The sequence below is a fragment of the Sapajus apella genome, unplaced genomic scaffold, assembly GCF_009761245.1.
Source record: "Sapajus apella isolate SASKATOON/1434 unplaced genomic scaffold, GSC_monkey_1.0 scaffold3, whole genome shotgun sequence".
Classification (NCBI taxonomy): domain Eukaryota; kingdom Metazoa; phylum Chordata; class Mammalia; order Primates; family Cebidae; genus Sapajus; species Sapajus apella.
This window is the reverse complement of record NW_022436943.1, coordinates 26,812,806-26,838,446: the sequence shown is the minus strand read 5'-3', so window position 1 is coordinate 26,838,446 and position 25,641 is coordinate 26,812,806. Positions and strand designations below refer to the sequence as shown.

The 25,641-nt window shown below is 38.3% G+C and overlaps 1 protein-coding gene across 7 annotated transcripts in view; it reads left to right on the top strand.

Annotated features, from left to right (window-relative positions):
- Nucleotides 1-25,641, top strand: part of UBR5 (ubiquitin protein ligase E3 component n-recognin 5) — a 151,369-nt gene that overhangs the window by 30,764 nt on the left and 94,964 nt on the right. For all 7 annotated transcript variants that reach the window (XR_004260795.1, XM_032251304.1, XM_032251303.1 and 4 more), the window contains exons 2-5: nt 17,866-17,910; nt 18,640-18,721; nt 19,169-19,245; nt 19,950-20,069. Coding sequence is in view for 6 of the 7 variants with exons in the window: in XM_032251304.1 (XP_032107195.1) it covers nt 17,866-17,910; nt 18,640-18,721; nt 19,169-19,245; nt 19,950-20,069 (324 nt within the window). In the remaining variant the exon portion in view is untranslated. The remainder of the gene's footprint in view (nt 1-17,865; nt 17,911-18,639; nt 18,722-19,168; nt 19,246-19,949; nt 20,070-25,641) is intronic.

Genomic DNA, 25,641 nt, shown 5'->3' with positions numbered 1-25,641 from the left:
GGAAGTATTTGAGATATACGTACATTTAACTAGAAGTTACATGCATGAAAATCATTCCTATTTTCTCTAAATATACTTCTCCATACCCAGCGTTTTTTTTTAAATGCAATTCTTTAGCGCACACGCTTTTCTTACAGTCTCTGCCCATGTATCTGTGGTTCTTGGCTGTGGTCCTGTTGTTTGCTCTCAAGGAGAGGCTTGAAGCCTGCTATTGACTTTGTAATAACTCTACATTTTCCTCCTGAAAATGAATATCCCAGGATATGCACTTTTAATAACTAACTTAACAAAATGCACTCAAGCCTTACTCAAGATTTAATTTTGCAAATCTTCTGTTGATCTTCAGGCTTTAAAAAATTCTTCCAAAATCATTGTAATTAGAGTTTGTGTTTTCTTTCCTTTTTTGTGTGTGTGTGTCTCCCCCTCTACCCTAGTGTTGCTTATTTCTTTTTTTGCAATGTTTTTCTACTTACTTTGCTTTTACAAAGCAGATTGTAAGCTACTTGAGATGTGTGGATTCGAATCAGTGGTTCTCAGCTTTCCTTTTTTCCCCCGAGGGGTAGGCTTCCTGAAGGGTAGGTTACACTGGGTTCAGTAACTGTGGCCCACTATTAAGGGTGGTATTCCCAAGTATGTGGAGAAGTCCCTTCACAGGTGATTCTGTTGGTCTCCTCTACCTCACCTCCTCCCTGCCATATTTTATAGTTCATTTTATTTCTTATAAACCTTAGAGGGCACTCAGGAAGTATTTGTTTTTTTTCTCTTCTGTTAGATGATTAATTTTCTGCATTCCTTTTTTTCCCTCCCTCTTTTGATTCGAAAGTCGTAGACCATATTTCCATTATTTTAGTGGTTACTATTAAAATTTTCAGTTACAAAGTTTTCTACTAAAACTGTGGGCCTAACTGGCTTCCAAGATGAACCCAGCTCTGGCACCCAGTCTATTACTCTATTTTTCTTGTGTGGAGATGTTCATTTTGTATTTCATCTCAGCTTTGTCTTTTGGTTTTCTCTTTTTTACAGTTGCCTTTCATAGCTACATAGTTAGAGTAGAAGTAGTTTCCTCAGGGTGAACTCAATGCACCACCTCTATTTTAGCCATTCTTTCACTCTACTGGTTTGCATATCTGCGTATAATATTCAGTAAATACTCTGTTAAAAAGTATTTTGTACTTTTTTTGTTTTAGTTTTACTCACTTTTTTTTCCAGCTTTTGATGAAAAGGAGAGAAAGTGGAGATAACAGGACCACCCACACCTGTAGTTTTTTCACTGACTGCCCACAATCAGGGTTGTTGGAGTGGTCAGGGTAAGAAGGAGGTATAGAGAATTTAGTCTGGGACAAAGGAACTGTATATCGCAAGTGTGAATTGATAGTGTTTATTGATAACATTCTAATAAGACTTCCTCCATTTTGTTGGGTTTATTTTCTGTTTTGTTTATACACACCAAAGTATTAAACAGATGCCAGTTATTTTTGTGGGAAACAGGAGGGCTACACTATTGTGTTTGTAGCTATGATGATGGTGACTGAGTTTTGCATACATTTGTGCTAGTGATTAATTACTAGGGCAGTTAGAGATGGTGGCAGTTACAAAGAGCATCTGGCTGGAGATCAGTTTAATGTTTGCATATACCCCTACTCACTCCTCCACCATCTTCCCCTTTCAGAAAACTGAAGAGAGGAAGTAGCTGATTATACCAAAAAAACTCGTATGCCTTGAGATGTATCTCTGTGACTAGTAAGTAATTTCCAGGCATTTTTTTAAAAAGCATGGAAAAAAAGACAGCAGTTTTGGGGAAGATAATTAGGGACTGGAAGGTAGGCAGCTCTTTTTCATAGTCCTTCCCAAGGTTAGCTCTCTTACTGTCATATCCATGCACTATCTAAAAGACCAAGTTGTCCCCCTCCACTGCCCTGCATCTACTGGAAGAAGGTGAGAGTGGATGCTGAGATGGGATGAGATGCTACTTGGTCAGTAATATTAGTCCGTAAACCAGGAACCACCTATTGAGGGGTCAGTGTACATTTGAGTTATTAGGTTGGTGCAAAAGTAATTGCGGTTCTTCCATTTTTTTTTTTTTTTTTTTTTTTTAATTTCCCCCTTTCTTTGTCTTGAGACGGAGTTTCATTCTTGTTGTCCAGGCTAGAGTGCAGTGGTGTGATCTCAGCTCACTGCAACCTCCCCCTCCTGGGTTAAAGTGATTCTCCCACTTCAGCCTTCCAAGTAGCTGGAATTACAGGTGTGCGCCACCACATCTGGCTAATTTTTTTATTTTTAGTAGACACGGGGTTTCACCATGCTTGTCAGGCTGGTCTTGAACTCCTGACCTCAAGTGATCCACCTGCCTCCACCTCCCAAAGTGCTGGGATTACAGGCGTGAGCCACCGTGCCTGGCTTGGTTCTTCCAATTTTAATGGCAAAACCGCAATTACTTTTGTACCAACCTAATATTTATTTTAAGACAAAGAACTGGAAGCATTTGCTGGTGGATCCTTGAAGGCTGAAACCAAGCCTTTGTTATTATGGTAGTTGTGATACCACATAAAGAGGAATCATTTGTGCCCCATACTGGTAAAACACAATATTAGAGTCCTTAAATTTGGCTGTGGCAAATTTAAATGTGGCAGTTTTTAAATTTTGATGACATTTGTTTAACTCTTTGGTTTAGATACCTGAAGGAAGGGTTTCTAGATTAGAGATCCATTAGAGTGCATTGAAGTGGGTGCAGACTTCAAAGAGCCATTTAATACGGCTGTCAGACCCATTCTGATTATGCAGATCTGTAGGTTTTTGGTTAAAAATAAGGTTGTTAGGTGGTTTGATTGTACAGCTCAGTTGATTAGTCTCGCTTATAGAATAAAGATGCCCAGTAGAGTTTGCTTATATTGGAGAAGGAAAAACAATACTGTAATCTATTGCTGTCTCCTAAAACAAGGCGCTTTTGAATCATAAAGATCTTTTATTTTCCCACTTAAAGGAATAAAAATGCCTACTGCTGTATTATTTGGGTTTAAAACATGATTGGCTGTAGGTATTTTACATTTTTTAACAATATGATTTTAGGCACAGTAGATTTTTATTCTCTTTAAAAAATCCTTTTAGTTGATCAACAGTAAGAGAAGTGGGAAACCATTTTTGGAGAGGAGAAAAGACAGGAGAAGTTTGTCACTGTTGAGCTCTACCTTTTGGAGGAGGTTTTTATGTTCTAGATAACACTCCCTTGGGTTGTGGGGTAGAGAGATGACTAAGACATGCTCTGTTTCAGGAGCCTTAGCTCTCAAACCAGTGTCCTGTGGTTGCCCAAGATCTTACTAGCCTAGCGACTATTCCATGTTTAGCTTTAATTTTGGAGGCATAAGATTAAGCATAACAGGCTTTTTCATTGTAGGGTTTATTGGAGGTTTAATAAAGGTGTATAAATTGTGAATTTCTAAGGAGGGCTGTCCTAAGCAACAGTCCCCAAACTTGAAATAGTATGCTTATTTAATATCTCCCTAAATGGACTCCTACTTTTGTAACTATTTTAATCCTTGTGTGAATTTGTGGTGTTTTCGAGTAGTGAGTTCCAAACCTAGTTGAGTCATCAGAATTACTTCGGATGCGTAGACTTTTTTTTTTTTTTTTTTTAATTTTTAAGTTGGTAATATGTTCATGTGATCTAAAAATAAACAATTGTAAATTGGCATACAATGAAAAGCTTCCGTACCTCTTCTGTTTCCTGACCTTCTATTTACCTTCCTCATAGGTGATTAGTGTTATTCCTTCCAGAGATATTTCATGCATGTACCAATATTTATTTAGCTAGAATATAAATTTTTGAGCCTTGTATTAAGAGGTTTCTGATTTAGTATGTTTAAATGGGGCCTAAGAATATGTCCTTTTAATTGTTCCCCAGGGATTTCTATGATGAGCCAGATTTAGGCATTCTTATTTTAGAGGGTACACATTACTTTTGCATGTGATGTTACCTATTTCTTAAAACAACTTTGTGAAACAGATATATTTTTGACAGAAGTGGAAACATGAGAGCAAGAGATGTTAAATGACATAACCAAGGTTACACAATGCCAGAGCTGGGAGTCAAAACCCAGGGCTTTTGAGTGTCTAGGTTAGGACCAGGCTGGCACGAATTTTGCCTTTTCATGAAAGCTACAGTGCTGATGATTGCCAAAACCAAAGAAGAAATTTAATGTGTATGTTTATATCCAATTATTCCTATTCTATTCTGGTAAGCATTAGGTGTTAGAACATTTTATTGTATTACTTGTCATTGGAAAATGTCCAGTGATCAGACTTTCTGTAATTTTCAGGTTAAGGCACTTCACCCCTTAGATTTCTGTTACCAGTGTAAGGCACTTAGCCAGGCTCTGCACTATAATAGGCTTTTATCTGTAATTTTGCTTCCTGATGAGCTCTCCTTCCCTTTCCTATTGCTTCCAGCTTCCTTTTGGTCCCTGCAGCACATTTCCCTAACACCAACCCAGATGAAATAAACCACAGAGGAGGGAGAGAGACAGGAGAAAGAAGATTGTCTTCTTAGGGGAGAGGACTGGGAGAGTATCCCACAACTATAAAGTACTGAGTGACTTTCCTGTTTGTCTGGTAAACTCTTTCTGGGGCTAATTCTCAGAGTTTCAAAAATTCCTCATACTCTAAACAGCACCATTTTAATTGTAATGTAGCCTGCAGGGGGATTATTTTGCAGGACAGCATTTCTTTGGTGTGTTTTATAAAACCTACTCTGTGAATACTGGTCACATAGCAGAGTGTTTTAAAACCACTTTTTATTTTTCATTTATTTTATTTTTTGAGACAGTCTCACTCTTGCCCACACTGGAGAGCCAGTGGCATAATCTTGACTCACTGAAACCTTCGTCTCGCAGGTTTTTTTTTTTTTTTTTTGGACAAAGTTTCGTTTTTTTTTCCCCGGCTGGGGTGCAATGGGGCGATCTCGGCTCACCGCAACCTCCGCCTCCCGGGTTCAGGTGATTCTCCTGCCCCAGCCTCCAGAGTAGCTGGGATTACAGGCATGCGCCACCATTCCCAGCTAATTTTTTTTTGTATTTTTAGTAGAGACGGGGTTTCACCATGTTGACCAGGATGGTCTCGATCTCTTGACCTCGTGATCCACCCGCCTCGGCCTCCCACAGTGCTGGGATTACAGGCTTGAGCCACCGCGCCCGGCCCCTCGTCTCGCAGATTTAAGTGATTCTCGTGCCTCAGCTTCCCAAGTAGCTGGGATCACAGATGTGTACCACTATCCCTGGCTAATTTTTGTGTTTTTAGTAGAGGTGGGGTTTTGCCACGTTACCCAGGCTGGTCTTGAATTCCTGGCCTCAAGTGATCTGCCCGCCTCGGCCTCCCAAAGTGCTGAGATTACAGGCGTGAGCCACTGTGCCTGGCCAAAAATTATTTTTTAAACATTTAAAAAATTTCAAAAGGCTTTTAAAAAGTCTCAAATCCATTTTGAAGCAGTGTAGAGCTTAGAGCTAAGACATGAATGTCCCTGTATTCAGCCCCCCATCCATATAAATAAGCATTTACTATGTGTCAGGTATTGGGGATTTTGAAATTAGTAAAACATAATGCTTGCCACCTTAGAGTTTGTTGGGCAGTGAGAGAGATACTTGTATATTTCATTATACAAATAGTTTGAGTATAAGAAACACTATTGAGACTGGGCGTGGCAGCTTATGCCTGTAATCCTAGCACTTTGGGAGGCCAAGGTGGGCAGATAACGAGGTCAGGAGATCGAGACCATCCCGGCCAACACAGTGAAACCCTGTCTCTACTAAAAGTACAAAACAAATTAGCTGGCGTGGTGGCGCACGCCTGTAGTCTCAGCTATTGGGGAGGCTGAGGTAGGAGAATCAGTTGAACCCAGGAGGTGGAGGTTGCAGTGAGCCAAGATCACGCCACTGCACTTCAGCCTGGGCAACAAGAGCGAGACTCTATCTGAGAGAGAGAGAGAGAGAGAGAGAGAGAGAGAGAAAGAGGAGGAGAAGAGAAGAAAAGAAGAGAAAAAAGAAAGAAAAGCTGTTGGGAAGTATGCACTAGGTATATTGGAATTCGGAGAAATACCTAGTTTAGCCTGGAGTAAAGGGTGAATGAATTAAGGTTTCCCACAGTTCATTTCGTTGTAGGCTTGAGCCTAGTAGCTACACGTGCAGAAGGCAGTAGGGATATAGTTATTCTATCAATCTGTCTGATATCTGTCACCTACCTACCTGTTTTCTTTTTTCTGACAGTGCCATTCGTAAGGGATATGGATATTCTAAGGGCAAGGGAATAGGTATGTAAACAAAAAGAAGAGAGTAGTTTGTGAGTATAATTTAGGGAATTGTGTTTGGAGTACAGGCTGCATCTGGAAGAGAAAGAGAGATGTGGTTAGAGTGACAGTAGTGACAAGAAGAGAAAAAACTCTGAAATAAAAACTCATGTATAAGAAACAAAGAGTTACAGTGTGTTCACAGATTTCCTTTTCCAAGAATTCCCAGACTTGGCTGTCATTCCCTGGACCCTCAAGTTCCTAGCAGATCTTAGGAATCAAATTGGGCCCTATTTAGTTTGAGAACCACTTCAAACCAGAACTTGGCAGAGTTGAAGTTGCAATATAGTGAGCTATCCAAGGATGAAAAATACAGTTGAGTAATATTAATAATGGCTGCCATTTATTGAACACTTAATTGCCTGCCCTTTCCAAGGTACATTACAAAATTATCTTGAGTCCTTACAGCAACATTACCAGACAAGTGGTAGTTCTATCCGCATTTAATAGATTAAGAAACCTTTCATGCCTCTGGGTTGTTAAAATAAGCCCTATAAAAATTCCAGAGCCGGTTAACAGTAGAGATGGAATCAAACCCAGGTTTCTGTGACACTAAAGCATGCTCTTCGCACCTCACCAAGCTGATCCCTCACAAGTGGGCAGGTGTGGTGCCTGGGACTGATGAGATGTCAGCTTAGGATGTAAAATGACCATTTCAAAGGCAGCAAAACTGCGATTTCATCTTTGATATTAATAAAATGGCAACAAGAAGCCATCTCAGTAAATCTTGTACAATGAATCTCCAGAATCTAATGGCATAAAGATCTTTGATCAGGAATATAACCCCCGATTGTCTTGTTTCTCTAGAGAAATCGAGATTTCATTATAGATATTTTATCTCAGTTTACAGTTCTTTCTCAAGGACTGAATAGCTTGCCAGATAGCAGTATTTATGCTATGAAGTACATCAGCTATCTCATGAGATGTTTGATTTGTATGTAGAGTTAAAATTGAATTTGTAATAATTTGAATACATTACCTGCATTTGGCAGATGCTTTAAGGAATGAAGTCACAGGTATTCAAAATGTGGATGGTCTGTGGGTAAAGAAAGCCAAGTATATTCCCTTGAAATTTTGGTCGGATGCGACACTTTTTTGGTCAGGAGCTCTGAAGAAGTGTTTTGGTCCTATCTGCTAGCATAATTTGATTCTTGTATGTATGTATGTATGTAGAGTCTTACTGTTAAGCAAATGAAATTAGATAAGACAGAAGGACTTAAGAAATTATTAAGAATACTTAGTGTATAAGGCCCATATCTTGAATCTTTTCTTAGCATGAAAAGAATGTTTGGCATGTGTATTCTTTCCTCTTTCCTATCTCTAATGGAGGTGGAAATGACATGATTGATTTTGATTTAAAGGAACATGACTTTGTGTGTGTGTGTGTGTGTGTGTGTGTGCGCACGTGTGTGCGTGCGTCTGCATGCGCTTGTTCAGCATTTTGTTTTTCAGAGATGTGTTTATCTTTCAAATGGCCCCAGTAGTTTGGGATTTTGGTCTCCTTTTCACTTAATTAGGAAAAGTGTTATTTGTGATACAATATAGGAATTTCTAATAAGAATATTTTTCAGGTTAGAGGAAGAAATTGGTTGTGGGTACAAATTTTTAAAAAAGTTTAGCTGATGAAATGATGAATACAATGTAATTTTTCTCTAGTTTGCAGAGCATTTTTCTTTGCAAACTAGAGAAACATGAATTTTCTCAGTTTAATAGAAATCTTTTGACAGTTTCAACTAAAAATGATACTAAGGGGAATAGTTAGAAGTAGTTCACATTAAAAAATTATATCACTTTATGAAGTTACAATATTTAGAAATTTCATTTTCTTTTTGAATGCATTTTGAAGGTGAATATTCTTATTTAGGATAATGTGAATGCATTATATATAAACTGGCATTTATCATCTTCATAAGCTTTAATAAAAGTGTAAGTGGCCAGGCATGGTGGCTCACACCTGGAATTCCAGCACTTTGGGAGGCCGAGGTGGTTGGATCACCTTAGGTCAGGAGTTTGTGACCAGCCTGACCAAGATAGAGAAACCCCGTCTCTACTAAAAATTCAAAAAATTAGCTGAGTGTGGTGGTGCATGCCTGTAATCCCAATTACTCAGGAGGCTGAGGCAGAAGAATCACCTTGAACCTGGGAGGTGGAGGTTGCAGTGAGCCGAGATCACGCCATTGCACTCCAGCCTGGGCAACAGGAGCGAATATAATAAATAAGTAAAAGTGTAAGTCCTCCTTACAAACTATGATTCAAGAAGCCAACAGATGGAACTTACTTCACAAAAAACATCTTTTGTTTTTTGTCTTTTGTATAATTTGGGGTCAGTTAACGCAAGAGTAAAGTCAGATGTTTGCTACTTGCCACAGATTTATTTGGGTAGGCAGTATGTGAGAAAAGTGAGACCAAATGTGGTTTAAGGCTTGTGACTGAGTAAAGGTTATTAGGGATCAATGTACAAGCTGAAATCTGAATTTTAAGACTGGTCAGATTACTTTTCACCAAGGAAATAACCTTGTTCAGTGTGTGAAGGAGTAATTCTTTAATTCTTATGTGTCAAACCCAGATGCCTATAGCTGCTAGGCTCTGTGTCCAGGTTGTAGTGCAGTGGGGATCATAGTTCAATTTCACTTTAAACTCCTGGACTCAAAAGATCCTGCCTCAGCCTCGTGAGTTGCTGGGATTACAGACAGACATGAACCATCATACCCAGCTGCTACACCATTTTATAATTTAAACAGATTCAGGGACTGGGCATGGTGGCTCACATCTGTATTCCCAGCACTTTGGGAGGCCGAGGTGGGCAGATCACTTGAGGTCAGGAGTTGGAGACCAGCCTGGCCAACAAGGTGAAACCCCATCTCTACTAAGAATTAGCCAGGCATGGTGGCGGGCACCTATAATCCCAGCTACTCAAGAGGCTGAGGCAGGAGAATCACTTGAACCTGGGAGGCAGAGGTTGCAGTGAGCTGAGATCATGCAACTGTACTCCACCCTGGGTGACAGAGTGAGATTCCCTGACTGGTCTCAAAAAAAAAAAAAAAAAAAAAAAAGCAACAGCAAAACCAGAATCAGGTATGGACAAACAATGTATTCAAAGTGCAGAATTAGACTAATGGATTTTTCTAACAGTATGAAAAGTTCATTGAGAGGGTTTCAGATTTAACATTGTAACTTACTCCTGAGAAACTATGGCTTGTTGAGTTTTGGTGTAGTATCAGAGAATATCCAATGCTGGGTGTGGTGGTATGCATCTTTACTCTTAGTTACTGGGGAGGCTGAGGTGGGAGGCTCACTTGAGTTCAGGAGTTTGAGGCATGGGCAACATAGTTAGACCTTGTCTTTAAACAAACAAAAAAGGATATTCATAATTTAATGTGGAGAAAGGAGAACTCTCATATACTGTTGGTGGGAATGTAGATTAGTACAGCCATTATGGAAAACAATATGGAGGTTCCTCAAAAAACTAAAAATAGAACTACCATATCATCCAGCAATCCCACTGCTGGGCATATGTCCAAAAGAATTAAAATCAATATATTTAAGAGATGTTTATCACAGCGCTAGTCGGAATAGCCAAGATAGGGAATCAACTTAAGTGTCCCCTCAGCAGATAACTGGATTTTTAAAAAGGGGTGTATATATACTATTCAGCCATAAAAAAATAATGAAATATTGTCATTTGCAACAACGTGGATGAGCCTTGAGGACATTGTATTAAGTGAAATAAGCCAGGCACAGAAAGACAAACATGTTGTCATTCATATGTGGGAGCTAAAAAAAAGTTGATCTCTAAGAGGTGTAGACTAGAAAGAATGGTGGTTACTAAAGGCTGGGAAAGGTAGCAGGGAAGGTGGGATGAAGAGAGGCTGGTTAACCGGTACATAAATACGGTAATACGGTAATACGGAATAAGTTCTAATGTTCAGTAGCATAGTATGTTGACTATAGTTATCAATAATTCATTGTATATTTCAAAATAGCTTGAAGAGAAGATTTGGAAGGTTCTTGTCACAAATGATAAATGTTTGAGGTGATATCCTGACTACCCTGATTTTATTATTACACATTGTATACATGTATCAAAATATCACATGTACTCCCTAAATATATCTATCAGTTAAAAAGAATATCCATAATTTAAGAAGCATTTAAAAGGTATATAAGTAGGAGGTTATTTTGGTTGGCATTTGTGGCTGTTTGAGTAAGAAGAATGAACTGCTACTAATTCCTCCTCCCCTTCACCCCCGCCATTGATTTAGTATTGGTCACTTTACTGGCACCGTGCATTTACAGTATGGCAGTTCTCAGAGTGTGTCTGTGGACCTTGGGGCTCTCCAAGACTCTTACAGGGGCTCTGAGGTCAAAACTGTCTTTATAATAAAATCGAGACTTTTCCAACATTTTGACATCTGTGCTGTGGTTTAAAAGCAGTGGTGGGTAAAATACTGGCTTTTTGACAGAAAGCAAAGCAGTGGCACCAAACTGTACAACTAATTGTCATTATATTCTTTGTGTTTCTTGTAGGGGGAAAAAGCCAGTTTCACTTCAGAGTGTTCTTGATGAAACAGTAAAAGTTACTAACTTTATTAAATCTTTACCTTTGAGCATAAGATCGTTTTAAAAGCACTTTGGCATTTGTTTTAGTTGTACCCTTTCTTCATGGAAACCATTTTTATTTGAGACTGACTGACAAATAATAGTTATTCAGACTTGGATATTTAACAGACATTTCCTGAAAATGAACAAGTAAGCCTGTTACTTTAAGGAAAACAACGAAGTTATCTGTTTATAGTGGTAAATTTGAGCTTTCAAGCAAATTTTAGAATTTTGGGAAACTTGTACCCATTACTGGAAGTTTGTCACTGTAGATTAGTAACATTAGCAAATGTGATTTTTGATTATTTGTGTCAGTCAATAAATCAATGTTTTCCAGATGACCAGTGTACACTGGTTCAGATGGTAAAATCATGCTTGAGTAATTCAAAGTTCATTGATAGGTTTCAGATTTCCACATTGCTCTCAACCTTTAAGAAATCACTTGTTGAAGTTTGGTATAATATCAAAGAATAATATCTGTGGTTATCAGAAAATGATATTAGAATATACTTCACTTTTCCCATAACTTTTATATCTAGGGCCAGCTTTTCTTCATATACTTTATATACCAAAACAATGTTCTGTGATAGAGTAAAGGCAGAAGCAGATCACAGAATCAAATTTGTATGAAGCCTGATAAAGAGATTTGCAAAAATGTAAAACAGTCCGCCTGTTAGATATTTTTGGGAAAATTTTTTATAGGAAGGTAATTTGTGTCAATATGTAATGAGTTTATTTTTAAAATATTCAGAAATTTTATGGGCTAACTTTAGTGTTATAAACATCAACAGATGTAACCCACATAAACAAAAGCTTTTTGTGGTCCTTAGTAGTTCAAGAGTATAAGGTGGTCCTGATATTTAATAAGTTTGAGAATCAAACATTATAAGGGGTGAAGAAAGGAAGGTGCTGAGGAAACTGTGTTAAAAGAATATTATAGGTATTTTCCATCACAACCAAAGGTTAGGGTTTACTTTCAGAGAAAACCCTCCTAGGCTGGGCATGATGACTGACTGACGATAGCTCAGGCTCTCAATTTGCTGGGGGGTGGGGCTAGAGTGGGAATGTGCCTTCTAGATGCTGGCACAAGTAAATGATCATCAGAAAGGACCCAAAGTTTATATAACCTTTTCCCCCAGCTATTGTGGCTGGCAGGTGGGACCACCATATGATGGTTTGAATTTATTGATATCAGTTATAACGTGAAACAGTTGGCATGAGAAGAAGCATTTAAGAAGTGGCAGTGTTTATGATATGGTCCAAGAGTTGTGTAAAAGAACTGTGTGAAAATTGAGGACTGACTGCCTGTGTACTTAGGAAAGTGCATAATTTAACCGAGGACCATGTTCTGTGGTTAGAGAAAGGTTGTCTTGTTAGAGAGGTGCTTGTCTCTGCCATCTATGTAGTACACAGCAGTTGTGCCCCCCCTTCCCCCCCAGAAAAGGCATGGGTAAGACCACCACTCTAAGACTTAGGCTTTAAGATTTAGACGGTTTGCCTTTGGAGAAATGCCAGAAATTAGATTCCTACAGTATTTCTTTTTCTATCAGAATATGTCTGGTCACAGATTTTAAGACTTTTTGTACAGGAGTCTATGATTTAGTGTTGTAGGTAGCCTTCCCTGATTGTATCTGTTGGTTCTTTGCATGAATTATTAAGCCCTTTACTTCAAAATAGAATTATATACGTATGGAAAAGTTTTATTCCATGAGTGGATATCCAGAGTTGGGGTTGGGTCACTTTAAAGGCAGTTTCCTAATATGATTTATTGAGTTACTTAGTGTTTTTTTTCCTTCCATGTTAAGTGACCTTTTAAGAGTTTTATGGGCAACTATCTTAAAAGAAATCTGTATATTCACACTGTTCACTTGTCTAATTTGAGATTGAAGACCTGGAGAGTTAGTTTTGTTGAGATTAAGATCTGGAACATTTTCTGCTTCTGAAATGAGTTGTGTACCAGTAATGTACTTTCTTCATTGTTGGAACTGTATCCAGAAAGCAGAGGGATAAGAAAAGACTTGGCAAGTTGTATTCTGTCTTTGCTTAGAGTCTGTGAAGACAGTTCAGATAGAAACACAAATGACTAGATATAAGAAGAATTTGTAGACTTCTGTAGAAAAGAAATTACAACTACCAGGAAAGGTTTGTGGAAGAGGTGGCATTTGAACTGGGTGGGAAATAAGTGGAACAAGACTGGAGGAAATGCACTGGTGGCAGATGATGCCACTCTTGCCATTAAGAAGATTGCTGAGAATCATGACACATGGGTAGGTGTACCTTGTCTAACAGTTCCAGGTATCTAGAAACCATCACCTTGTAGAAAATGGGATGTCAGGAATATTTTTCTGTCTTTGAGAATTGAGGCCTTGTAGGATTTTTTTTCTTTAGAAATTCAGCAAGAAAGGATCCGTCAGGTTTAATGCAGTTTAGGGGTATTTGTCTGAACATGCAAATGTGTTACGTGTCAGAGGTAGGCAGAGAATTATGAAACTGAAGAACCAGTATTAAGTGCTGTTGCCAGTTCAGGATAAGTGAGAAGATAAATTATCTTTGAAATTGTAATGTTAAATTTGGGGAGAATGAGACTGAAATTATAGGGGATTTCAGGTATAGCAATGAAATATGTTAGCTTTTAGCAAGTACCGTTACACTGTTTTCCTGTCTCTGTTAACATCAGTTTGGTGTTACCTTAATTTTGTTGCTTTAAAGAAAAATTTCAGCCTCCAGATCTGTAAAATGATCTATACATTTAAAGGAATGAAATACTTTATTTAATCAGAATATAGAATAAATGTAGAGAGTAGAAGTGTAAAGTACTAAGGCTTGTCAGAAGCTTTTTGCTAACCTGTTCATTGTGTGTTACCTCACAAAAGTTCACCTGTATGAGGTTATATTCCTTTTTTTTTTTTTTGAGACGTAGTTTTGCTCTGTCACCCAGGCTGCAGTGCAGTGGTGCCATCTTGGCTCACTGAAACTGGCTCTCCACCCCGTGCCCAGGTTCAAGTGATTCTTCTGCCTCAGCCTCCCGAGTTGCTGAGACTACAGGTGTGCACTACCATGCCCGGCTAACTTCTGTATTTTTAGTAGAAACGGGGTTTCGCCATGTTGATCAGGCTGGTCTTGAACTCCTGACCTCAGGTGATCTGCCCACCTTGGTCTCCCAAAGTGCTGGGGTTACAGGCATGAGCTACTGCCCCTAGCCAATGAGGTTATTGTCTAATGTTGTGTTGTACTCTTAAAATTGTTTTTCATAACCGTATGTAAAGATTTATTCTGAAATAGAATTTGGTGAGCTTTAGTGCGAGTTTATTTTAAAGAGAGGATAAACTTGTTACTATTGCCTATGTAGTATTGCTTATTGTAAACATTGTATGAAGATCCTTTAAAGTGGGTGAGTCTCTAATAATTATATAGAATAATTAGCAAAATAAAAAAATAATTTTTTTTTGGCTATAGGAGGGGAACAGCATGGATAGTTCAGCAACTTTAAACAAATGTTATGACTGGCCTGCAGTGATTCCGTGATTTGCCTGTCTACTGAGGACTCTATGATGTAAAAGAGAATCAAGTATTCTTATAGTTTACTTTTTTGGGGGTGAAGATTTATTTGTCACTGTTATCTGGATTCATATAAACTAATTTGTAGGGCCCAGTTTAGTCAGGATAAGTGTCTTGAGATTTGAAAGGATGATACATTTTGTGTAAATCTATCGACTGAATTTAAGAGTTTTAAAAAATTTGATATTTGGGGAAGTATTTTAAATGTCTATATAAAATGCATTTGAAAGTTTCAAATGGGTACAATAAAAAATGAATATCATAGTGCTATTTCTGTGTAAACATGACATATATATCTTCCATTGATACACTTGCTTTTCATACATTCATAAGGATTTCAGAACTGAGGCTGGGCACGGTGGCTTATGCCTATAATCCCAGCATTTCGGGAGGCCAAGACGAATGGATCCCTTGAGCTTAGGAGCTTAAGACTATACTGGGCTACATAGCAAAAACCTGTCTCTACAAAAAATACAAAAATTAGCTGGGTGCGATGGTACATGCCTGTAGTTGTATTTATTCAGGAAGTGAGGCAGGAAGATAGATTGAGCCTGGGAGGTTGAGGCTGTAGTGAGCGGTAATTGCACCACTGCACTGCAACCTGGGCAACTGAGTGAGACCCAGTCTCAAAAAGACAAAAAATAAGAATTTCAGGAATTAGAATTTTCAGAACCAGAGATGACTAAAACAGTTCTTCACAGAGATGAGAACTTGAGACCTAGTGGACTTTTAGTGAGCCCAGGTAGTGGTAGATGATTTGGGAGTAAATCCCAGATTTCTTGCTATTTGGTGGCATTGTTTCCAGTACAAATTGATGTGCATTTCAGATGTGTATTTGAGGTGTGGTTATGAGTCTCACCAGGACTTGTAAGATTAGAAGATTTAATTATAGCAATAACCATTTGCTGTGTCTCCCCAGTAGCCTGAAATTAGCTGTTGAATTCTTGAGTTTAAATATTTTTTAGCATTCTGATATCCTCAAAGCTTATTTTAGTTTTACAAATATATATTTGGAATGATATTTGGAGCCATGGAAACATTTAATTCTTAATAGCAGGCATTGTCCAGTTTTGAAAAAGGCCTTGACACTTTTTGTTTCTCTCCCAGTAGTATATATTTTGTGACAGCTCTGGAGACAGTTTTGAGCTACTAACAAAGGAATGGAAATGAACGAGTTTAGTTGCATGCCACTGAACAAGTTATCTTCTGAAAGTGTCACTACTGTGGTTTTTGCGAAGTAAAACTTCTCTTAGCCCTTTCTAACCCTCTGGCTGTACCCTGGTGAAAAGTTTTTGTAAATTACTCATAGTAAATGTGGACCCAGGAAAGTGAGAGTTCCTGCTGCTTCTTAGGGTCTTCTAAAGGCTGCTGTTACTCTCCAGAGCAGACCTACCCTTGTTTATCTTCTCCCTATTTTCTAGTTAGTCTACTCTCAGAGCTCATGGGTTCAACAGTGCATTATTCTTAAAGTATTTTATCTTGGAACACAGAAGTGTACTTTTTAAGTGGGCAAACTGGAATTCTTTGAAAAAGCTTAGCTTTCTTGGACCGATGAAAACATGTTTTGTTAATGCAAGTAAATGCAAAACTGGGCTACAAAAATGAAAATGTATTTTACTTGGGGCCAAATCACACATGATCAGATGCTGTTCTTTAGGAGTGAGAGTAACATCACCAGTAAGTATCGACTTCTTCAGAGAGCAATAAAATATGAAAGTTACTTTAGGCTGGGCGTGGTGGCTCACACCTGTAATCCCAGCACTTTGGGAGGCCAAGGCAGGTGGATCTCTTGAGGTCAGGAGTTTGAGACCAGCCTGGCCCAAATAGCAAAACCCCATCTCTACTAAAATACAAAAATTAGCCGGGTGTGGTGGTGAGCGCCTGTAATACCAGCGACCCAAGAGAGCCTGAGGCATGAGAATCACTTGAACCCAGGATATGGAGGTTGCAGTGAGCAGAAATTGCGCCACTGTACTCCAGCCTGGGCAATGGGGCGAGACTCCTCCCTTACTTTAGCTACCGAAGTACTTTGTTAGTTTAGCTACAAGTTACTTTAGCCACTGAATACAATTCGGTATTAGTTACTGTGTGCCTTTGAAAGATGCTCTTCACTAGGAGGATAGAACTTAACAGGGTAAAGTTAAAGAACAGTTGACTCGTAATTGAATTTCTTACTGAAATACTTATTTGTCCATAGATTATATATGCTTTGTGGCAGTTTTTAAGTCCTAAACTGGCTCTAAAATGTCATTTATTTTTGGAGTATGTATAACATTTTCCTCTGTTAGTATAAATGATTTAAATTTGATTTTATTCATTTTTGTTACTCTAAACTGGCTCTAACATGTCATTTATTTTTGGAGTATGTATAACATTTTCCTCTGTTAGTACAAATGATTGAAATTTGATTTGATTCATTTTTGTTACTCTTTAGAGAGCAGAATTCATGGACTTTTCTATTGATTTAATGTTCTAATTTTTCCCATTGCTTCCTAAAATTCTCGGTTTACTTTTACAAGAATTATTTCGGAAAAAAGTTTTAAAAGATCAGATCAGGCAGTATTTTTCTTTCGATAACTTAATAGAATTGAACTCTTAAAATCTCTACATTTGATTACATCTTTACATTGTAAAATGACTTTCTTAGGTTGACAAAGTACCTAGTTTATTTTAGGTATTACCGTGTTTTATATTCAAGACTGTTTTCTTAAGAGAAACAACAAAATCATAACAAAATACAAGTTAATATATCTTTGTTATGTAGCCCTTTCAGATTTTAAAAAACCTGTTCAATACTGTTTTAAATGCTATTAAAAGTGAGTGTTATCCTTACTTTATATAGATAAAGACATTGATGTTGTGGTTTATTCAGTTTTCGGTTATAAGACCGTTCCAGAAATTGAGATGGTGCCTTAAGTCAATTCGGCTTTCTATTTTCATTTCATGGTATCCATGTGCACTCAAGAATCTCTTGGCATGGATAACAGTTTTTTTTTTTTTTTCTTGTTTTGTTTTTAAACAGATGAGCCTTTGGCTGGGCATTGGTTCAGGTACCAGCTTTACTGCTACCTTTTCTATAAACTCTAGAAGCTTCAGTTTTCTCACCTGGGATTACTGGGAAAATGGGATTAGTACGATTGTTATTGTTACTTGAGGTTGCAAATGGAGGGCAGGGGTGAGGGAAGGGAATCGCAGAGTCTGTTTGTGATCTTTTTGGGACAAAAATGAAAGAAGATGAAAAACATTCTTACCATAGCAATTGTTTTGTGTACTACTATTGGAAATTACCAACATAATGGTACAAGTACCTGTCAGAATTATTTTGTTTACAAAAGATCTATACATGTTGTTTGTTAATGTTTTGTTTTGTTTTAAAGGTTACGGGAAGTTTCTGAGAAGCTGAACAAATATAATTTGAACAGGTAAGAATTAAAATATTTTAAATCTTCTGACAAAGAACGATTTTTTTTTTATTTTTTTATTTTTTGAGACGGAGTTTCGCTGTTGTTGCCCAGACTGGAGTGCAATGGCACGATCTCGGCTCACCGCAACCTCCGCCTCCTGGGTTCAAGCAATTCTCCGGCCTCAGCCTCCTGAGTAGCTGGGACTACAGGCACGCACCATCATGCCCAGCTAATTTTTGTATTTTTAGTAGAGACGGGGTTTCACCTTGTTGGCCAGGATGGTCTCGATCTCTTGACCTCGTGATCCACCCGCCTCGGCCTCCCAAAGTGCTGCGATTACAGGCTTGAGCCACCGTGCCCGGCACGATTTTTCTTTATTAAGAAAAAACTCATATTTAGGTGGTAGCTTGATGTGATTAAGATTAATGTGATTATTAGACTAAGAATCTTTTAACCTTTTTGAGTTAGGCTTACTTGAATTATAGATTGCATTTATACTTTTTTTTTTTTTTTTTTTTTTTTTTTTTTTTTAAATCTGGCATACAAGGAGATACTATAAATGATTATGGAGATACTATTTTTCAATTATTGCTTTAAAATAAATATTAGTTTAAAAGAGGTTTTGCCAACTATTTTTGTATAATTGAATTTAAGAATAAACTTAATGACGTATTTACCATTTAAAAAATAATTTTACTTACTTTTTCTTTCTTTCTTTCTTTTTTTTTTTTTTTTTAAATCTCCCAGCCACCCCCCTTTAAATGTATTGGAACAGGCTACTATTAAACAGTGTGTGGTGGGACCAAATCATGCTGCCTTTCTTCTTGAGGTAAATTATTCACTCTAAGATAGAGAAATGAAAAATAAACAGTTAAAATAGAATTATACTTCATTGTATTTCTTCCATTATCCCAGGAAAATAGCAGTTACTCATTTCGAAGATCTCCCAGTTCTGTGTCCTCCTCTGACCCAGAGAAAGTTTACATGATTTGCCAGAGCATGAAACTAATTAGTAACAGAATGGGGGAGTCTCCCAAATCCAGTCATTTTCTTACTCTGAATTTTGTCAGATTAAGATGTTGTAAATTAGTTTCTGCTGGTTTCTTGATGGTGTATGTGTCGTATATTTCCCTAACTCAGGTGTGAGCACCTTTTGGAAGGGAGTTTATTTTCTTCTGAATTGACAGTGATGGGCACAGAATCTGTTGATTGAATAAATTCAAATTTTGATGCACATTTTTACTTGGAGAATTTCTTCTCTTTTCTTTGCTTTTAGGATGGTAGAGTTTGCAGGATTGGTTTTTCAGTACAGCCAGACAGATTGGAATTGGGTAAACCTGATAATAATGATGGGTAAGATATTATGTCCTTTCTATTTAATACGTATTTAGCTCTTAGGTATTAAACTTGTGTTTTGATTTTGGTAACCCTCAACCTAAAGCATCACAGAAAATTAGATGATTTTATTTTATTTTATTTTTTGAGACGGAGTTTCGCTCGTTACCCAGACTGGAGTGCAATGGCGTGATATCGGCTCACCGCAACCTCCACCTCCTGGGTTCAAGTGATTCTCCTGTCTCAGCCTCCTGATTGGCTGGGATCACAGGTGCCCGCCACCATACCCAGCTAATTTTTGTATATTTAGTAGATATAGGGTTTCACCATGTTGACCAGGCTGGTCTTGAGCTCCTGACCTCAGGTGATCCACCCTCCTTGGCCACCCAAAGTGCTGGGATTACAGGCATGAGCCACCTCGCCCAGCATTAGATGCTTTCAAAACAGAGTGAAACTATTACTTTCCAGTTTGATTTTAATTTTTATGCAAGCAATGATTCATAGCCAAAGCAGTAACATTAAAAGTAGCAGGGAAGCCAGTAATCACTTAACAGAAACAGGTTACCAGAAGAATGATATTACATGTTTGGTAGGTACCAAGTCAAGTCTACCTTTAACTGAAATCATTTTATAGATCATTTCCAAATTAAGCAATGCAATTTGAAATAACAAGGATTTTAAAAATATTGGTCTTCAAAAATTTACCTCTTGTTTTCCCCCAGGTCAAAGTTGAACAGCAACTCGGGGGCAGGGAGGACGTCAAGGCCTGGTAGGACAAGCGATTCCCCGTGGTTTCTCTCAGGTTCTGAGACTCTGGGCAGGCTGGCAGGCAACACCTTGGGGTAAGTTGTGGCCAGTTGAAGGCACCATCTTATGGAGATGGTCTGTACCTGTGAATACTCTCAGTCTGAATGATCATCTTCAATATTATATCTAGTGATGAAGTAGGAAAATTCTCCTGAACACTGGGCAGGAGCTCATATTGCGCAGGTTGAGCCACCATGATAAAAACAGCCCACACAGGCTAATTACAATTAATGTGGGCTCTTGACCTTTTAAAAATATGCATATTGTTTACATGTGTTTATAATGTCACTTATGCCACTTATTTCTTTTTCCTTCCGTCCATCCGTCTTGCACTTGTTGCCCAGGCTGGAGTGCGGTGGCGTGATCTCGGCTCACCATAACCTCCGCCTCCTGGGTTCAAGTGATTCTCCTGCCTCAGCTTTCCGAGTAGCTGGAATTACAGGCGTGTGCCACCACGCCCAACTAATTTTGTATTTTTAGAGAGCTGGGTTTCTCCATGTTGGTCAGGCTGGTCTTGAACTCCTGACCTCAAGTGATCCACCTGCCTTGGCCTCCCAAAGTGCTGGGATTGCAGGCATGAGCCACCACACCTGGCCTGCCATTTATTTCATTTAAAATTTTAAATGATTTTATCTTTGGTTATCTCTTACAACTTACTCTTGGGTAAAAGAAAGTCTAACATTTATTTATTTCTGGCATCCAAATCTGGTAGTTCCTTCTGAATCAATTTAATGAAGTTCGTAAATCATGTAGTTAAACCTTATTTATTTTATTATTTTTTGTAGAGATAGGGTCTTGCTCTTTTGCCCAGACTGGTCTTGAACTCCTTGTCTCAAGTGATCCTCCTGCTTTGGTCTCTCAGAGTTTTGGGATTACACCTGGGAGCCATTGCAGCCAGCCACTTTTATCTAAAGTTTATATACTGTTAAACTGAAGAAACCGTATAAAAATTTCAAGCCAGATGCTTTTATTCATTTTATACCTTGATTCTTGAATGGCCAGATTTTCTGTAAATACCCAGTTAATGATTAGATTATTCTACTTCAGTCAGGATATGTGTTCAAAGGTAGATCACAGAAAGCTAGAAACAATTTAACTAGTTTCAAAATATAATTAAATGGAGGAAGAAGCAGTGTTTTTTTTTTTGTGTTTGTTTGTTTTTTGTTTTTCCCTATCTACATACCACAAATTGGTATGTAAAGTAAAAGTTAGATTTGAAAATTGGACCTGGGTGTGGTGGCTCACACCTGTCAGCACGTCGGGAGGCCAAGGTGTGTGGATGATTTATTGAGTTTAAGAAACTCTGTTGCCCAGAGTTTAAGACCAGCCTGGGCAACATGGCAAAATGCCATTTCTACAAAAAATACAAAAAAGTAGCCCAATGCAGTAGCACATGCCTGTAGTCCTAGCTACTCAGGAGGCTGAGGTGGGAGGATCACCTGAGCCCAGGAAGTTGAGGCTGCAGTGAGCCATCATAATGCCAGTGTACATCATCCTGGGCAATGGGAATGAGAGACCCTATCTCAAAAAAAAAAAAAAAAAAAGGCCGGGGGGGGGGGGCGGAAATCCCAAAATGATTACTTTCTTGCTTTTGTGTTTTCATGCTGAACTAAATTTATTTTGGAATGTGAGGAAAGTTATTTAGTTGAGGATACTCTTTAGCTATACTAAATAAAGCACTTGTCTTTACTAAAATGTTATGTATGCTCTTTTAATGGTCCTAGGCACACAGTGTATAAAAAAGAATTCTGAAAGTAGCATGTAATAACAAATGAAATTTTATTTCATGTGATAAAACAGGAAAAATTTTGATTATATTTATTTAAGAATAATTACTACCTGTTATTGCCAAATAGTACCTTTCTTAAAGACGAACTTTTTTTTTTGTTTAGTTCAAGGATTGGTAAAGTGTAGCATGCATGCCAAATCCAGCCACCCTTGTTTTGATTGAAAGACAGCCATACTTACTATCTGTGGCTGCCTTTGTACTAGAACAGCAGAGATGAGTAGTTGGGACAGACTAGCCCCAAAGCCTAAACTATTTATGATTTGGTCCTTTACAGTAAAAGTCTACAGATCCCAGGTTTTGTTTATTAGTTTATATACTGGCATTTGTTCCTAATCTCATACTCTGTTTATTTTTTTATTTTTTATTTTTATTTTTTGAGATGGAGTATTGCCATTGGAGTTCTGTGGCATGATCTTGGGTCACTGCAACCTCCGCCTCCTGGGTTCAAGCAATTCTTCTTCCTCAGCCTCCCGAGTAGCTGGGATTACAGATGCATGCCACCATGCCTAGCTAAATTTTGTATTTTTACTATAGAGATGGGGTTTTGCCATGTTGACCTGGCTGGTCTCGAGCTCCTGACCTTGAATGATCCACCCGCCTTGGCACCCCAAAGTACTGGGATTACAGGTGTGAGCCACTGTGCCTGGCCTACTCTATTTTTAAATTTAACTTTTCATTTTGAAATAATTTGACCTTCAAAAAAGTTTACAAAAATAGCACAAAGAATTTTTGCGTACGTTGTACCGAGCTTTCCTATATATTAACATTTTACCTTTATATAACCATATTATCAAAACAAAGAAATTAACATTGATCATTGCTTAATATACAGACTTCATTTAAATCTCCCCAGTTGTCCACTAATACCCTTTCTTTTGGAAAGTTTGTCCTAAAAGTTCACATGGAATCTCAGGCAATCCCAGATAGCCAAAACAGTTTTGAAAAAGAACTAAGTTGAAGGAGTCAGACTTCACATTTCGAATCACACATATTTTCTTTTATAATGTGTTTCCTTGATTTGTACAGTGCTGTTTTTTTCAATTTCTGTGTTAATTACACTTAACTTTAAAGAAGCTTGCAACTTATAACATGTATTAGAGAATCTGGGACAGGGAAATCTTGAGTCCTCAAAGGGGAGTCTTTAAACCACAAATTTGCCAAATATAATCCAATAAGAGACTGACCTCAGAGACCTTGGTCCCCACTGCCATCTTGCAGTTTCCAGGCCTGCTCACGTTTGCTGCTAGGAGTTGTCTTGGATCAAGTAGTGAGTGGTCTCTTTGAAAGCCACATTTGAAAGAGTTTGGGATTATTGGTACTTTTTTTTTTTTTTTAGACGGAGTCTTGCTCTGTTCCCTAGGCTGAAGTGCAGTGTTGTGATCTCAGCTCACTTCAACTTCTGTCACCTGGGTTCCAGCGATTCTCCTGTCTCAGCCTCCTGAGTAGCTGGGATTATAGGCATGTGCCACCATGCCCAGCTAATTATTGTACTTTTAGTAGAGATGGGGTTTCACCATTGTTGGCCAGGCTGGTCTTGAGCTCCTGACCTTGTGATCCGCCTGCCTCCATCTCCCAAAGTGCTGGGATTACAGGCATGAGCCACCGTTCCCAGCCATCGGTGCTGTTTATTTTAAGCGTGGATTTTTTTTTTAGAGTTAGGGTCTCCCTCTGTTGCCCAGGCTGGAGTGCAATAATGTGATCTTGACTCATTGCAGCCTCAACTTCCTGGCCTCAAGTGTTCCTCCAACCTCAGCCTCCCAAATAACTGGGACTACAGGCCTGCCCTACCACACCCTGCTAAGTTTTGTATTTTTAGTAGAGCAGGGTTTTGCCATGTTGCTCAGGCTCATCTTGAACTCCTGACCTCAAGCACTCTGCCTGCCTCAACTTCCCAAAGTGCTAAGATTACAGGCATGAGCCACCATGCCCAGCCAGCGTGGATAATTGAGAATTGATCATTTATTTTGACTGATTATTTTTAGGAATACATACTGGTTAATTTTTTGTTGTTGTTGTTTTCTCAATGATTTTGCTAATTGTCAGATTTGCGTGCTAAAGATTTCTGGCTGCTACTCTTTTCTCCCTTTAATAATTAAGTTTATCCTCCAAGGTATTTCAAAAATCTTCTAGGTAGTTTTGTTAAACTCATTTTAAACCAGCTTAAGGGTAAGAGCACCAGATTTATTTGGTAAACAGAAGATGTTTATTCGTGTTTAATAAATAATAAAGTGAAAATGGACCTGTTAGTATTGAAAGTTCCTATTCTGCTACTTGTGACCATTTAACAATGATGATAGGTATAAGCTGCTTTTCATTGATTTGAGCTACCATATTCCTTTAGGGTTTAATCTGAGCTAATAGTACATGAATTGAAATGTATAATTTTACTTGCAAATAGTTGAAGCTCCCCTTCAGATGGGTAAGATGGTTAGTAAGTAGCAGGATTCTGACACACTGGATTCCCCATTTCCAAAAGAGGCAGCTGGTAAACTGGTTTTTGCTACAGGAGAATACGGGGCCATGGTTGGCAAATTCAAATCCTTGTGCCCCTTCCCCGGCTTATTTTGTCCTAAGAAAACCTGCAAATCTGGATTGTGTGCTATCTCTTATCTTAAATGTTGGGACTAATTGATATTTTCATGGAAATAAATATACATATATACACAGTTACATACATTATTCAAATGTGTGTGTGGACACATATGTATTCACATTTTAAAAACAAATTTAGGACAGGGTTATTTATTTATTTAGAGACAGGATCTGGCTCTTGTCACCTGAGTTGAAATGTAGTGGCATGATTTTGGCTCACTGCAACCTCCACCTCCTGGGCCCAAGCCATCCTTCTACCTCAGCTTCCCAGGTAGCTGGGACTACAGGTATGTGCCACCATGCCTGGCTAATTGTTTGTATTTTTTTTATAGAGACTGGGTTTCGGCAGGTTGCCCAGGCTGTTCTTAAATTCCTGAGATCAAGATCTGCCCACCTTAGTCCCCGAAAGTGTTGGGATTACAGGCTTGAGCCCAGCCTGCAGTTCTAGATTGACAAAAATTTTCAAACATTGTACTGAGAGTTCCCATGTACCCCATGTCTAGTTTCCACGATTATTAAAATCTTGTATTAGTATGGTACATTTGTTACAATTAATGAATATTGATACTAAAGTTGTCCATAGATTATTCACATTTCCTTAGTTTTTCGTAATGTCCGTTTTCTCTTCTAAGATCCCATCCAGGATTCCACATTTTATTTAGTCACCGTTTCTCATTAGGTTCCTCTTGACTGTGACAGTTTCTCAGACTTTTCCTTGTTTTTGATGATACCTACACATTTTAAACCAGCCAACTATGTGGACAGGGTTTGGCCCATGGGCTTTAAGCTTGCAGGCTGTGAACTAATTCCATAGTAGGTGAGATATAAATCTTAGTTCATTTTGAGTCATTCTGTGTACCTTGAGAACTATATGAAGGTATCAAAATTGTAGGATTAATTTGATAAGCATACCACAGAAAGTAAAAGGTTTTCCCAGTATTTTTTAGTTTAATACTAAAAATTATATCTCAAACAGTAATTATAGATAAAAGGAATCAACTGATTTCAGTACTGTCTTGTGAGCACTAATAAACCTCTATTAGCATATGCTTAGTTTAACACATTAATCTTTATAGATAGTGAGCTGGTTAGAGGAATGTTCAGGGGAGACTGAGATTTGGAGACTGGTTAGGTGGTTTGGATTCTGATAGGAGAAAATACTGCGCAGCAGGCCAGAGTGGGAATACCTGTTATTCTCTGTGGTAACAGGTGAATGGAGAAACCCG